We start from the raw sequence: 13,863 nt of genomic DNA, 5'->3' as shown, positions 1-13,863 counted from the left end.
AAAGTGGCATTGAGTATGGGGTGCGGAAGTTATATGAAAGTAACGTCCTTGTTGCCCAACTGCTCCAATTTAGTTCTGTTTGGCCATCACTCCTTTCATGGATACGTTTGCCGAGGTCTCTACTGCTCTTCCGACATCCTTTTGCTGTATTTGAGCTCAGCTTCGGGCTCCTCTTTGAAGCAGTTGTAATTAGCACTGTAGTTCGTTCTATGCATGTCAAGTTGCTACGGTAAATCTCTTCTAAGGAACGTATCTCCGCGTCTCCGAGGCGGTGCGTTAATGTATATTCCGACCGATCAGTTCGGCAAAGTGACTGGGTATGTCTCGGCCAAATCAAATGGAGAAAGAATACCTGTAGTTAAGTTCTGCTTAGTTATGAAGTATGGTCTTTACCTTAGGCTTCGGGATCTACTAGCCCGACTGAATTAATCAATACTGCAGCCGCTTGGGTGCATGCTGAGCCTAAAAAACACGTTCAGGTTATTGTGATGCCGCATCAAATTGCCTTAATCGTAGGACCTCAAACTTTAATCTTGATCCTGAAGTTAAGGGGGAACTCTCAGTTCTTCCAAAATCGTGCAGCTCTTTATTCTGCCAGCCAGACAGCTGTGGTCGCGAGCAGCATTATGGGGACAGCTGAACAGCATTCCAGGTGCTTGAGGGGACAGGCATACGTTGTCTTAGACCTGGCATATTAGTTAGGATATACTTCAGACTCAGCCTATTAACCAGGGGCTCTGCGGTATGTAAACCTCCGCTAAGATTACAGAATTCCCTCTGTATTCCACAATTTCCATATATGGCCCGGGCCCCGTGGTGTGGTAGTGAATCCACAAGAGGGTCTGATGGAATGGAGTGTATTTGATATATAAATCCATATGTGGATTTTGGTGGATTGGCTTTAAACTCTGTTACTCCTGCGGAAGTCATCCTTCTTCTTCGCCCACTGGACCTGCCGGTGGCTCCACATCTGGCGCTTCATCTTGTAGACCTCTATGGTTTGCATTCGTTGGGCCAGTTCTTCAAATCCGCAGCCCAGAGGAGGATCAGAAGGAGGCTCAAACTCCCCTGGGTCCTCCAGAACAGTGGTTGATTCGGGATTGACGTATTCCACGATTGTTATTCCGTCCGTCTAGAGAAGGCATATGGAATTCTCTCTTTACGCCTGTACTTCTCTTCTCCTCCCTTCTTGGGCTTCACTTTCTCCACGATATCTTCTGGGACTATAACCCTTGAGGTGGCTTTCTTAGTCAGTTTATCTAAGGTGCTCACTCTCATTTTAAAGTTGCTATCAGGATAATAAACCAATTATCGGAAGATATTAACGAATTTAACTATGATAGTATTATTATATAGACTAAAAACGTATCAAGTTTCAGTAGTAAATACAAAGCTGAGTCCAGGCACTACAAGAGTAACAATAAATAACACCGCAAGAAGCGTTAGCGCTCCCCACTGAGCCACCTCAAGCAGGTGTAGTATATAAATAATCACTTCACACTTACACACCGCGCCTTAAGCTCCTTAGCTATCAAGACACCTAGTTACGTCAAACTAACTTTAACACATTACCAAACTGTGACCTACATTACTCACCTCCACGTCCTGACCACACTAGAACTAGATTATCCATCTTGCGTCCCAGTCTACCCTATACCCCCGTACAGGGTCAGCCGGATTGCTACATGATGGTTAAATCGATTAACACAAGAACTGATAAAGCCGCGAAAAGAGTAGACAGTAAATAAGTACAGAAAAAAAAATCATCCGATGTTTAAATTGTTCTCGTTACCGAGTTAGTTTTCGGAGAGGAAAGGTTCGAAAACGGAGGCTGGATTGATGACCCCGAAGACGGACAATGGAGATATAGGACGACCCGAGAACCACGAGCCACTCACGAAGGCCATCCTCAGCCTATGTCAGGACATTTCGGGGGTAGAGGGTTTGGATGAATTCCTACGTGATGGGGACGAAAACACATTGCGAATAGGTGCAATGACATGCCGCAGGACTTCCATTCTGCTCTGTATGAAGTCTGAAGAGGACAACGAAAATGTGACACAGAACGGCTCGACATGAAGAATGACAGCCACCGCGGGGTATGACGGAAACCCAAGAACGGGTACTACTCAGTCTGGCGAGTTGTATAGAGTCAGAGATTGACCTAAACCGGCTTCGTCGGGAATAAAACTTGGCCTACCCGACGGCTTGGGTGAAGATCAGGATGCCCCTGACCTCAAGCAGCAGGTATACCCATTCCATCAAACACAATCTCCCTACAGCGACGCAAAAAGCCCGACACATCTTCCTCCGTATGCCATGCATCATTGTACGCGGCACTAAGGCATAGCTTCCCATCAAATGTACCCAAGAACAGACCCAGTCCGTTCCCGAGCTCCTCCCCAGTGACCCAGGCATCGTGGACCCTGAAGTCTCCCGTCTTCGGCGCCACAATGATATCCACACGGCCCATACTGGATATGGACACGGACGGATGAGGGTTTGGCGGCGGCACAGGAAGCGGGCGAGGAGACGGGGGCACCGTCGGATTTCCGATGGCCCAAAGATCAGGCGCCAAGACGGAATGCTCAGTGTCGTGGCGGACTTCGTGGTAAAAGTCCTTCATCTGACGGACAATGGAGTGGAACTCCTCCTTACGAAGCTCGGGGTCAGCCATCTTGCCCCCTTCCAGGAGATCCATGTCAACGACAAGACTCGGTCCAGAAACCGAGTGATACAGCGCGGCGGGGTGCTTGGTGGTATTGTACGGCTCGACGCAGCTCGATCGCTCGTTGCGGAGGATATAGTTGATGTATCGAACACGCTTCGATTCGGCGGAGGGAGGCTGTATGTCTCGGTCGACCATGGCAGCAGCGGCGTGGAAGAGGTGCGTCAGGGTTACCTCAGCCGCTTTGCAAACAGCCAGAAGGTGAGTAGTCTGCTCAGCTGACAGTGTGAGAGCCACGCGCTGATGCTTTCCAGGGACCAAGGCACCCTTTCTATATGGCAGGGCGAGTATCTCGATATCCGTCGCGGCTCTGACCCCGGCCTTCTGCGCAATGACGCCCTCGAGGCGCGTCTTTTGCTCGGGGCTGAGATCAACAGGAACATTGGCAGCGATGCGATAGGAAGGACTTAAGTTGACGACTTCGGACCCGTCGAATATGGGCAGCTTGAAGGTTGCCCCTTGCCTAAACGCGCGCGAGGCATGGCCGATCAGATTGTTGAGCATGATCAATGTTCCGATGCCATCGATAATATCATGAGGGGATCGAAAAACAAGATCGCGACGTATGACGGCGGGATGGGTCGAGACGGTGGTGGGCTTGACGACGAAGAGTGTCGGGAGACGAGGGGCCGGGGGATCAGAGTTCGCCCATTCAAGGCCAGTCTGGCCTGTCGAGACGGGGACAAAGGTGTTCTGAAGCCAAGCGATCCGGTCATTCTCGTCTTTGAATTGGGTGTAAGACTTGGTCCACTCGTTCTTCTCGATGTTCTGGGTGATCTGAGAGGCGAGTGTTGGGTGGTCATATCTCAGGCTGAGCCACGCCTTCTCCAACGCCTTGTCAACTTCCTGTCCCACGGCGTCGGCGTCCATGTTCTTGGGCACCTCGACGGAGAGTGACAGGAAGCCGGTGATGCCAAAGAACATGCGGCCACTGGCCTCGTAGAGGACAACCATGGAGGAGTAGAACTGCTCAATCTCGTCGATCCCGCGCTGCCAGACGCCCGGAGCGACCTGGCTCCAGGTCAGGTGAGGATACGCATCGGCCATGATTGGTATTGAAACAGGCGAGGAGGAGGACTTTGGCGAGGTAAAAGAAGAGTGTAGTGTAGAAACTCAAGAAGGGTCCCTGGGGCAGCACGTCGAAGGCTTTTGAGGTCATCGTGTCCCCGTCTTTGTCCGGTAATGCGGGCCGGTTTCCGTCCAACTTGGAAGGCTTCGACTCCCCCGCAGAACAGGCGGGGGTGTATGTAATAGCGGGATTGCCTCGGCGATCTCATTCGGGTGTCCGTCCATCCTTCAGCTAGCCCAGCGGGGATAAGCTCGCCAAGGCTGGTTGGTGATGAGGGGACACCCGAATGAAGTAGTTAGTTGCTTCGGATTTAGGCCATCTCGCGGCCTAAAATTGGGCCGGGTGGTTCTCTCAGTTCCCAGAATAGGTAGTCCTGGCTTGGAATGTTCCCTGGTAAACATGTACCAACCAGGTCGTCCTGGCGCCGGGCAACGGGTCTGGCATCACCTCCCTACCAAAGCGGAGTAGATCTCCTGGCATGATGTAAACGAGACTGGAAGCCAATCAAATAACGTACTTCTCGAGCCGACCAATGAATCCTCTTACAACCCGAAGTCCGCCGCAAACCTCCGCCACTCCGCAATTTCACCACTATTTATACTCCATTAACAAGAATGGCAAATCGCTAGAATTGATCTCCATTCTGTGTGTGTCAGTAAGTCGAATATTGAACGCTATGCATCTACTTGTTTTAGGGGCCACAGGCAGAACAGGCGTGTACGCTTGTCAATATGCTCTCGAGCAAGGTTGGTCACCAAAATCAAGCCCCTCAATCTTGATGCAAACTGGTAAACACAAATGGAATTTGGATAGCTAACAAGACAGCTGCCAGGTCATCATGTTACTGCCATAGTCAGAAACATTTCCGCCCTTTCACCACGTGACAACCTGACGATAGTTCGTGGTTCGGTAGTGTCAGAACAAGACATGGACAGTGTGTTAAGGTCAGCACAGGAACCTATTGACGCCGTGGTCCAATGTCTCAACACCTCGAGCCTCAGCCCGCCAAGGCTCATGGCGGATGCTGCAGCCAACGTAGTGCGTGCACTGCGACAACACCGATCCCGCAAAGATAGAGTCCTGCCATGCTTGGTCGTCATGAGCGCCATCGGCGTGGGTGAGAGTCATAAGGTAGCGCCGTGGCTTTCCAATCTGTTGGTCGACTATCATAGCGGCACGGTAATGATATATAAAGACCACAATGAACTCGATGGGGAGATTGAGGAAAATTGCGGCGCCGAGGTCGATTGGATACTGGCTTTGCTGAAGATATTACCACGTGCTCAGGCAGACTGGGTGCTCATTTTGCTGGAGATAATGGTGAGATGGCTAGATTCAGAGTCAAAACGTGTCAAAGCATGGAGACTTTGTAAAGGTCCCTGACGCTTTACCCGCTCTCCTTACATGGCATTACATGACAGAGGCCTACTAGATGCGTTAACGGAGTTTCTCTTTAGTAGTAGTTGCCTGTAGTTCAACGATGCCCTCGGGTGTAAATTCAAGACTGGGCTCTCGACCCCTCTCACGGTGGATGTGCCCCGGGCGTCTTGTCCGTAGATGCTCGTCAGCCTCGAGTGAAGTATAGATAGCCCTCGATCCAAGACAGTCTTGACCCAACCACTTCTGCATCTTCTGGATCATCAGAATCAGTGTCACGATAGAGTCCACCGGTGTAAAGCTTCTCCTCCTCTATATCAACCACTTCACGCGCTAGCTGTGCCGTAACAACTCCATGTCAGATGCCTTACCAGCCTGCAGCAGATTCGAGCATCCGAATGGCCCAACGCCTGATTGAAGGGGCTTGATACTTAAGAGCCATGTAATGCAATGATGGAATCAACCCCAGCTAGCGTTAGGGTCTAGGCCAGTCCGTTATGGCCAAGGGAAACGTGCGCCTAGACGTCTACAATAGCTGCCTAAACAATGACGACGAGGTGTGGAGACTAGAAAATCCCTCCGTAAAGTAGCTATCGTAGATGCATTCTGGTGAGAGCCTGCATAGAGGCAATGGCCAACTACCATAAGATGACTCTTTTTGTTGAAACCGAGGTTGTGTGCTCGTTCGTCTGTGTTCCAACTAGTATATTTCCTTCCACCATTTTTACTCAATGCGTAGAGCCCGAAGCCAGCACGGCGTGCAAAACTGCCGTTTGCGTGAGACAGGCTACAGGAGAGTCCGTCTCAGAATCGTGAAGCAATATCAGTGCTTGACGCTAGCTCGAAATCCGAACCACCTCGGACTTGAAGTCGGGTTAGGCGCCTTATTGGTCTAATCGGGAATTATGTACCGAGATTGGGTGGTGATCTCTGTGAGCCTCTTCCTTTCATTTAACTTTAAAAACATATTATTCGTCTTGTCGCAAATGCTGGTCTTGGGTCGTCTTGGATGCCGCTGTTCCCGGGATGATTGTCAAGTGCACTCAAACTCCGTCAAGTCCGCAAATCAGGTCAATAATATATAAGACCGGTGTTCCAAGATCAAAAGAGCTCTATTCTGACGACTCACAGTTCCTCAACAACCCTTCTTACCGTCGATAAATACAATCCTGCTGAAACGGGCGGCATTCAGATAGTTCTTCTGTCTTACTACTTTCAGCGTCATCATGCCGCACCCCTACAATCCCTCGAGGGACATCCCGAGCCTGGAAGGAAAGGTCATCCTGATCACTGGCGGCAATATCGGTCTTGGCAAACAATCTGCCTTGGATCTCTCTGGGCACGGCCCGGCCGAGATCTGGCTTGCTGCACGGAATGCCCAAAAGGCCGATGCTGCACTCGCGGAGCTCCGAAGCCACGCACCTGACGTCTCTGTTCGGTTCCTGCAGCTTGATCTCGCCTCGTTCGAATCCATCAAAAGTGCCGCTCGCACCTTTACATCCGCCGTTTCTCGCCTCGACATACTCCTCCTGAATGCCGGTGTTATGGGTTGCCCCCCGGGAAAGACTAAGGAAGGGTACGAGATGCATATCGGAACAAATCACGTCGGACATGCGTTGCTTCTCAAGCTCCTGACCCCTCTATTGGCCAGAACCGCGACTGACCAGCCGCGTTCGGGAGTTCGGGTAGTCACCGTGAGTTCGGTCGCACACAAGTTCTCCGTTTCAGGGGGGATTGATTTCGACATGCTCAAGACGAACGGCGAAGTCTCATCGCCGAACAACCTCTATGGGCAGAGCAAACTGGCAAATCTCGTGTACGCCACGGAATTCGCGAAGCACCATCCGGAGATAACATCCGTGTCTATCCATCCGGGGACGGTGAAGACGGACCTCCAAACGGGAGGGGGAAACTTGCTTATGCGAGGTTTCCAGAGATTTGTGGTTCCCCTGATTGGGGTTGAGGTTGACGAAGGCGTCAAGAGCCAGCTCTGGGCAGCGACTGCGGCAAGCGTGAAATCCGGAGAATATTACGAGCCTGTTGGAGTCGCCGGAAAAGGCAACGCGCTATCCAAGAGCGAGGAATTGGGGAGGAGGCTTTGGGAGTGGACCGAGAAGGAACTTGCTGGACATAATATGGCGACTTGATCCAAGACCATGATGTGCTATTGAGTGCAGATGGCTCATAAAGGTTCCGGGTTGTCTCAAACCTGCAGGGTACAAGGGCAAGCAAGACGAACCCCTCCACTTAGCTATCAATCCAAAGACCAGTTCTCCGCTTCTAAACGAGATTTGAAATCTTGCCTGTTGTTGAAATCTTCGGTTCTCGTTGCAAAGGTTGGGAAGTGTGGTGGTGTCGGGCGGGTGGCGGCATTTTGGACTGTCGCCTCCTATATATGTCGCCGAGGTGATAAAGGAGTGAATTTATTCGTGTTGTCCCCGTTATAATAGGAATAGAAAAGAAGGAGATGGATCCCCGTCCAATACACACTACACGGTGAGTTTCAATTGTACTAATTCAGTCCAGACCCAATTGTACATTATCAGCTAAGTGGGACTAAGATTCTAGGGCGGCGAATCAACGTGGTAAAATCCCGAGCCGACAAATCACGGCCTACCATTTGCCCCCATCAAACCTGTGGTGTGACAACCGGACCTGGCTAACTGTAAGTTACGAAAACACACGACCCTTTCGAGGTTGAGGGGTGTACTATTTGATGGCTGGCGTTCTCTTAATGTAAGGAGAGTGCGGAAACCCATTTGGCCTGATTCCCAGTGGCATATGAATTGCGATACCTTCAGTGTCAGCTCGAACAGCTGATGCTTTTGGGGAGGGAACGAGAAATCCAGCTCTGGTCCCTCAACGGCAGTTCAGTGATGGATAGGCGGAGCGACTTTCTTCGAAGATCACCTACAGCCGCTTGTGGGTCCGTAATAGGGTTGTGCTAGTCGACGGGATGTCCATAAGCTGCAGGGTCATGGAGTGTCTTATCAATCTAGCGGTCTAAGAAGGCTTTCACTCAGGAGTCAGTCATGGACTTAGACTACACGTTTCAGAGGCTGACAAACCGCAAAGACGACAGCCCTCACCGATTACAAATCCCAGTCCTCACGGAGTCCGTCAACATTCCGAGAGGGGACCAGAACGATTGCTATCAGCCGGATGCAAAAGTAGGATTTATCAACTGAGGGCATAAGAAAGACTTAAAAGCTCATGTTGCCACACAGTCAACTTCCAAAAAGCATTCCTAACAACTTTGGTCATCATTCGAAACAAGGAACAAGGACTCGCTGCCAAGATGAAGACAGCTTTGATCAGTACCGGACCAACTGTCGAAATTGTCGACTCTGAGGTCCCAGAGCCTGGCCCAGGCCATGTGCTGATAAAGGTGTTTGTCGCTGGGAGTAATCCTAAGGACTGGTAAGTGGTTTCTGTATCCTTCAGCGTTCCTTGAGAGGCGAGCCACACAGCTGAAGGGATGAGCCAGCTGACACAAGTTTGTGACGACAGGAAAGTTTCTGAATACCATGGTCTACAGCGGTTTAACAGCGGCGATGACATTGCAGGCGTAGTGCATGCTGTTGGACCTGGCGTGTCCGAGTTCCAACCCGGTGACCGCGTTGCCTCGATGCACAACAGCGTGACACCGGCCGGAGCCTACGCTGAGTATGCCATTGGCCCTGTTGATACAACATTCCGCATCCCTGATGGGACATCGTTGGAGGAGGCAGCAACTATCCCGCTTGCAGCCCTCACCGCCGCTGTGCTGCTTCATAGAGGCCTCGACGTGCCTGAGCCATTCTCAATCCATCACGACGCAGTCAACATGGGTCCCCTCGTCGTGTACGGTGGAGCCAGCGCTGTTGGTGCCTTCGCGATCCAATTCGCCAAGCGAAGCGGATTCAGCCCAATCATTGCCGTCGCCGGGCGTGGCATCTCTTTTGCAACGTCCTTTCTCGACCTCAGCCAAGGCGATGCTGTTGTGGACTACCGCACTGGCAGCGAAGCCGTGGTTGCGGGCATACGAGCAGCGTTGAAGGGCGCCAAGTTGAAATATGCGTTTGACGCCGTCAGATCTGGCGGCAGCTATTTCGATCTCTGCAAGGTCCTAGAATCCGACACGGCCGAAGGTGCCAAGGCCTCGAAACTTGTTACCGCACTTCCTATTCCAAACCTGCAGGATGCATCTCACCCTGCCGCAAAGGAAGCTGGCATTGCAGGTGCAGAGTACTCCGAGTTTCGCCAGCCTCCAGGTGTTGAGACGGTCTCGTTTGGGGTAACCATGCTGCATGATCCCTCGAGCGAACGGAACCGGGATTTCGGGTATGTCTATTCTCGATACCTATCCAAAGGCCTTCGAGACGGCTGGCTCAAGCCACACCCATTTGAAGTACAGCCCGGCGGCTTGAACGGCATTGAAGAAGGGCTACGCAAGATCAAGGCGGGAGAGGCAAGCGCAACCAAGTATGTGTATAGAATCAAGGAAACCCCGGGTCTCGAGGCTTGATGAGCATTGCATGGATTGAGGTCAAGATATCAGGCGATATTTTGTCTACAATACACTATGATCATGATACGAAACAGAGTTTTAGATTACATTCTACCAATGCCTTCTTTATACAATCAATTTATTGCCATTTATATTTGGCCCCCAATCTGCGACTGGCCTTCTACAACAATTTAGCTTTCTCGTAATTTTCATTTTGCAGGGCACTGTATATTAGTTATTACCCGCAAGGGAGAAGTAGTGAGGCATGTATCCGGTAACAAACCCGATACCGATGAAGTGCTTGGATGTGTAATGGCCAGGATAAGTCCGCCGCTGCATCATCCTTACCCTTCATAATAAATCATGCAGGAATATGGAGCCAGGTTGAAGTCTTGTCGGAAACCCGTGGCATTGTTGCCGTCGGACTTTGTGAAGATTAGAAGGCAACAAGGTTCTTCAGATCAACCCACAAACTTTACGAAGTCCGGCGTCGTAAAGTAACTGAGGCTAAGAAAGAACACAGCCAATAGAGTCGCATAAATCCCAATTAGCACCCTGGTCCGGTGCCACTCTTAGTTTTACAAGCAAGCCCCAATCCTTACTGCCTATTCCGGTAGTATTTCCAGCTTAGGAACTAAAGTAGCCAACCCACCAGACATCAAATACGACAAGCTGGCGAATAGACTAAAGGAAATCCCGACTGAACCAATCAGAAACGCTGCTATTATTAAATCTAACCTTGGCTTGTCCACTTCTTAGTCATCCTGACTGTGTATACACCAAGCTGAAAGGGCGCGGGCGCGACTGACTGCCGACACAAGCTTCGCTTTCCCAGTCTTGCGTGCATAATGGACAAAACAACACCTAGCCCTCTGAACAGCTCCAGTAAGAGAGTTTACTCGAAAGCTGGCTGTCACACTTGCAAGTAAGAGTTTCCCGCCACGGCCAATAGCCGTCCATACTTTCCGAGGAGCCGAGTACATCTGATCCACCCTGCCAACAGGATCCGACGACTCAAATGTGACCAGGGGAGACCAGGTTGCCGACGATGCCTCTCCACCGGCCGCGTGTGCGATGGCTACGGTGTCTGGGGCGGAGGAACAGGCATGAGCGCATTGATGCCCAACACGTTCCAGACAGCCCCGAACCTGTATGATATGTCGACGCGGCGTCGACTCGGCCCGAGCAATCACCTAGAGCGAGCTGGCTTCGACTGGTTCAGAAACCGAGCGGCCGTCAAACTATGCGGGCTTTTCGAGTCGCGCTTCTGGGATACCTTGGTCTTGCAGGCGTGTACGACGGCCCCGGCAGTCTTACATGCTATGTTGGCCTTGAGCTCTGCGCACAAGGCGGAGATGACCGAGGGGAGCCGGCCGGAACGCGAACAACACGAACGGTTTACACTGGAACAGTACAACAAGGCCATCGGCTGTCTTCGTCCCCATTTTACCCAGACTGACCGGGACGGCGAGTCGGCTCGTGTGGTTCTCATTACATGCGTCGTCTTTGTCTGCCTGGAGCTGCTTCGAGGGAGGTATGTTGAGGGCCAGACTCACCTCCATAGCGGACTCAATCTCCTCAGTCAGCTCCAGGCCAAGTTACATACTCCTGGGACTCAGGGTGTCCTCGTCCTGGGCCACCCTCAAGAGTCTGTCAGCGATAGCTACTTGCTTGAGGCATATTCCCGCCTTTACGCCCAGTCGTCACTTTTTGGACAAGTTCTGGGGGCTTTCCGCAAACCGTACACCATCGCCACCGTCATTCCGGACGCAACCTTCCAAGCCCCACCTCCCATATTCAATTCCATGAACCAAGCAAGACAACAGCTTGACGGGCTCTTCAACACCATTCATTGCCTCACAGTCCGCTTTCCACGGAAAACTGTCGTCTGGGATGTCCCGCAAGCGTTGCTCGACGGGCAAAGTCGCATCCAGACATGTCTGCAGCTCTGGCGCCAGGCTTACAAGGTTTCCCGTCTCACCCTGACCTCGCAGCTCAATCTCCGAGACGCGCTATCGTACCCGCTTCTGATGATATATCACACCATGGCCGTCGTCGTGGCGGCGACATGTCTCACGCGGGACGAATCCATATTCGACTCTTTCGAGGCGGCTTTCGCCTCCGTGGTGTCCACTTGCGAGGAAATATTGAAGGCCGCATTTCAGGTCATGGTTGCAGACACGGCAGCGGGATATTGTTCCGAGGAATTCAGCTTCACGGCTGACATCGGACTGATTGCGCCGTTGTATTACGCAGCTCTCAAGTGCCGGGTCCCCTCCATTAGGCGTCGCGCCATCAAGATGCTTGAGATTGCCACGCACAAGGAAATGATTTGGAATGGGGCTATTGCGGCACAAGTTGCCCGCGAAGTGGTCAAGTTAGAGGAACAGGGGCTCTGGAGCGATCTGTCCTGCGTTGATATGAGCCCTGACTCTTTCTATCACGATGCGGGCGACGCCCAGTTAGCCAGCTTGAGAGTGCCGGAGTGGCATCGAGTTCATGAAGTTGTTCTGAATCTCCTTGATGGCTTGCCTGGGAAGGCTGTCCTGACTTGCGAACGGAGACGAGAAAATGGGGAGTGGGAGTTGTTGGAGAAGCAAATGGACGTGTGCTTTGCTTCTTGACGCAGCCGGTATCCTTAAATATAAATTACGCTTTATTCTAATCCTGTGACTCCCAGTAATTTATTTCTACCCCAACTAGCATCCTGAGATATATAGCGGCGCGAGGTGGTCACCAACATAAAACCAGCTGGTTCGCGGCATTTGTACCATGCCCACTCAATGTTCGCAATAGGGTGGCGGAGCGATCTCAGGGATGCTCTCGTAGTCTCCCGTTCTCTTCTCGTCTATACAATACTTGGGTGGAACATGAAGTCCTTCGGCGAGTATGTCCAGCGCGTTGCTGGTGAAGTTCTGATTCTCCTGCACAAAGATGCCCCAGCCATTGACCGGTAACTCTGGTGAAACGAATAGAATAATTGGTATCGAGGATTCATACTAAATGAACGTTAGTTGAGTGTTTAGGAAGCAGGTTTCGAGATGTTACCTCCGATACGGTGCCATTACTTTGCATCAAGGTCACCGCAAAATACAATGTGTGACTTATCGAAATCATGCAGGCGCTCAAGTCGGGAGAACACTTCCTGACGATCCTTGGTAGGTCAAGGCACTGCTGCCAGGAATGCATCTGACCTCGTGTGTCGTGTATCGTCAATGGCCATTCCATTACAGTACGCTGTCCTTCATAAGCCAGCCGGCCTGGAACAGTTTCGTCTTGTAATGAGTGCACTTCGCGCAAGAAGAACCTAGCCTTGACGACTTGGACTCCGGGCTCGAGTTTTGCAAGCTGGGCATCCACAGGAATCAATCCCCCGAGAGCAATCGCCTGGTGAGCCATCGATACGTTGTACTCGACTTTCCCAGCCCACTTCCCATGTGTTGTTATGGGATCTATTAGCTCGTATGCAGACAGCGCCGGGCAACGAATGATGCGGATAGGTGCAAAGTCCCAGGAGCTGTTAGAATTGTCTTCGCTGAAAGCCGAGGCCTCCAACCTGTAATTAAGGCTGCACCGGCTGCATCCCCGGAAAGACTCTTCTTGATTTCCATCGATGAAGAGCTCAAAAGGCCACTCGTATGTCCGGCCATTTGCACACGTCCGGCTGATTTGGTCTTCGGTCAGAAAGGGCTCCCACTGATGGAAAAATAATTCCTTAGAAAGCCACTTGGCGGATTCGTCTGTGTCTGCTTGATGATCTCTGGGAAGTTGTCAGAAACAATCTCCCAAGTTCAGAGCTGCCGGCTTACCCAAGCAAGATGCGTCCCGTCATTCGTAATCGAACCCCCAAAATACTCTCGCCATTTGGCTCGAACAAAATCAATTTACCCCGAAGATACTGCCCACGGGCTTCCTCTCCACTCCCGAAAAGAAAGACGAAGTCGCACGCTGGTCTGAAAACGAAATTAGCCAAATTTTCGTTGGTCGGATTGCTTGCTCAGGATTATTGTGCACCGAATTGTGAGACGGGCTTTGGGTGCCCCAATAAACCTTTTTAAAAAGGACCGCATGTTGAGAGTCAGCGACAGGGATTTTTGGGTGGCAAGTGGACAATATTGGATCGCAGGAGATAGCGTTATGATGATTTTGGCGCAGGTCCCAATATCCAAAAAACCGGCAATGCAGAATGCAGTTCACCGC

At 51.4% G+C, this 13,863-nt stretch overlaps 6 protein-coding genes across 6 annotated transcripts; 4 read left to right on the top strand and 2 right to left on the bottom strand.

Annotated features, from left to right (window-relative positions):
• Positions 1 to 2,236: 2,236 nt before the first annotated feature.
• On the bottom strand, positions 2,237 to 3,775 carry BGZ61DRAFT_364143 (uncharacterized protein; the record flags this gene model as incomplete). Its single annotated transcript, XM_046241493.1, has 1 exon — positions 2,237 to 3,775. One exon carries the CDS (start codon positions 3,773 to 3,775, stop codon positions 2,237 to 2,239), a length of 1,539 nt encoding a protein of 512 aa, XP_046098485.1.
• A 698-nt stretch (positions 3,776 to 4,473) lies between these two features.
• Positions 4,474 to 5,180, top strand: BGZ61DRAFT_364524 (uncharacterized protein; the record flags this gene model as incomplete). The annotated part of the gene is made up of 2 exons (XM_046241526.1): positions 4,474 to 4,543; positions 4,630 to 5,180. 2 exons carry the CDS (start codon positions 4,474 to 4,476, stop codon positions 5,178 to 5,180), a joined length of 621 nt encoding a protein of 206 aa, XP_046098484.1.
• Positions 5,181 to 6,400: 1,220 nt separating this feature from the next.
• BGZ61DRAFT_364252 (uncharacterized protein) lies at positions 6,401 to 7,321 on the top strand (the record flags this gene model as incomplete). The annotated part of the gene is made up of 1 exon (XM_046241503.1): positions 6,401 to 7,321. One exon carries the CDS (start codon positions 6,401 to 6,403, stop codon positions 7,319 to 7,321), a length of 921 nt encoding a protein of 306 aa, XP_046098483.1.
• A 1,151-nt stretch (positions 7,322 to 8,472) lies between these two features.
• Positions 8,473 to 9,806, top strand: BGZ61DRAFT_522038 (chaperonin 10-like protein; the record flags this gene model as incomplete). The annotated part of the gene is made up of 2 exons (XM_046252523.1): positions 8,473 to 8,594; positions 8,685 to 9,806. 2 exons carry the CDS (start codon positions 8,473 to 8,475, stop codon positions 9,679 to 9,681), a joined length of 1,119 nt encoding a protein of 372 aa, XP_046098482.1. The 3' UTR covers positions 9,682 to 9,806.
• A 705-nt stretch (positions 9,807 to 10,511) lies between these two features.
• BGZ61DRAFT_364371 (uncharacterized protein) lies at positions 10,512 to 12,287 on the top strand (the record flags this gene model as incomplete). Its single annotated transcript, XM_046241514.1, has 2 exons — positions 10,512 to 10,588; positions 10,667 to 12,287. 2 exons carry the CDS (start codon positions 10,512 to 10,514, stop codon positions 12,285 to 12,287), a joined length of 1,698 nt encoding a protein of 565 aa, XP_046098481.1.
• A 156-nt stretch (positions 12,288 to 12,443) lies between these two features.
• Positions 12,444 to 13,733, bottom strand: BGZ61DRAFT_498174 (uncharacterized protein; the record flags this gene model as incomplete). Its single annotated transcript, XM_046251250.1, has 4 exons — positions 12,444 to 12,662; positions 12,712 to 13,423; positions 13,473 to 13,616; positions 13,678 to 13,733. The coding sequence occupies 4 exons, from the start codon at positions 13,731 to 13,733 to the stop codon at positions 12,444 to 12,446; spliced, it is 1,131 nt and encodes a 376-aa protein (XP_046098480.1).
• Between the last annotated feature and the right edge of the window lie 130 nt (positions 13,734 to 13,863).

The sequence above is a fragment of the Ilyonectria robusta genome, assembly GCF_021365365.1.
Source record: "Ilyonectria robusta strain PMI_751 chromosome Unknown BGZ61scaffold_25, whole genome shotgun sequence".
Classification (NCBI taxonomy): Eukaryota; Fungi; Ascomycota; class Sordariomycetes; order Hypocreales; family Nectriaceae; genus Ilyonectria; species Ilyonectria robusta.
The sequence above is the reverse complement of the archived record's forward strand: the minus strand, read 5'-3'. Positions and strand labels throughout refer to the sequence as shown.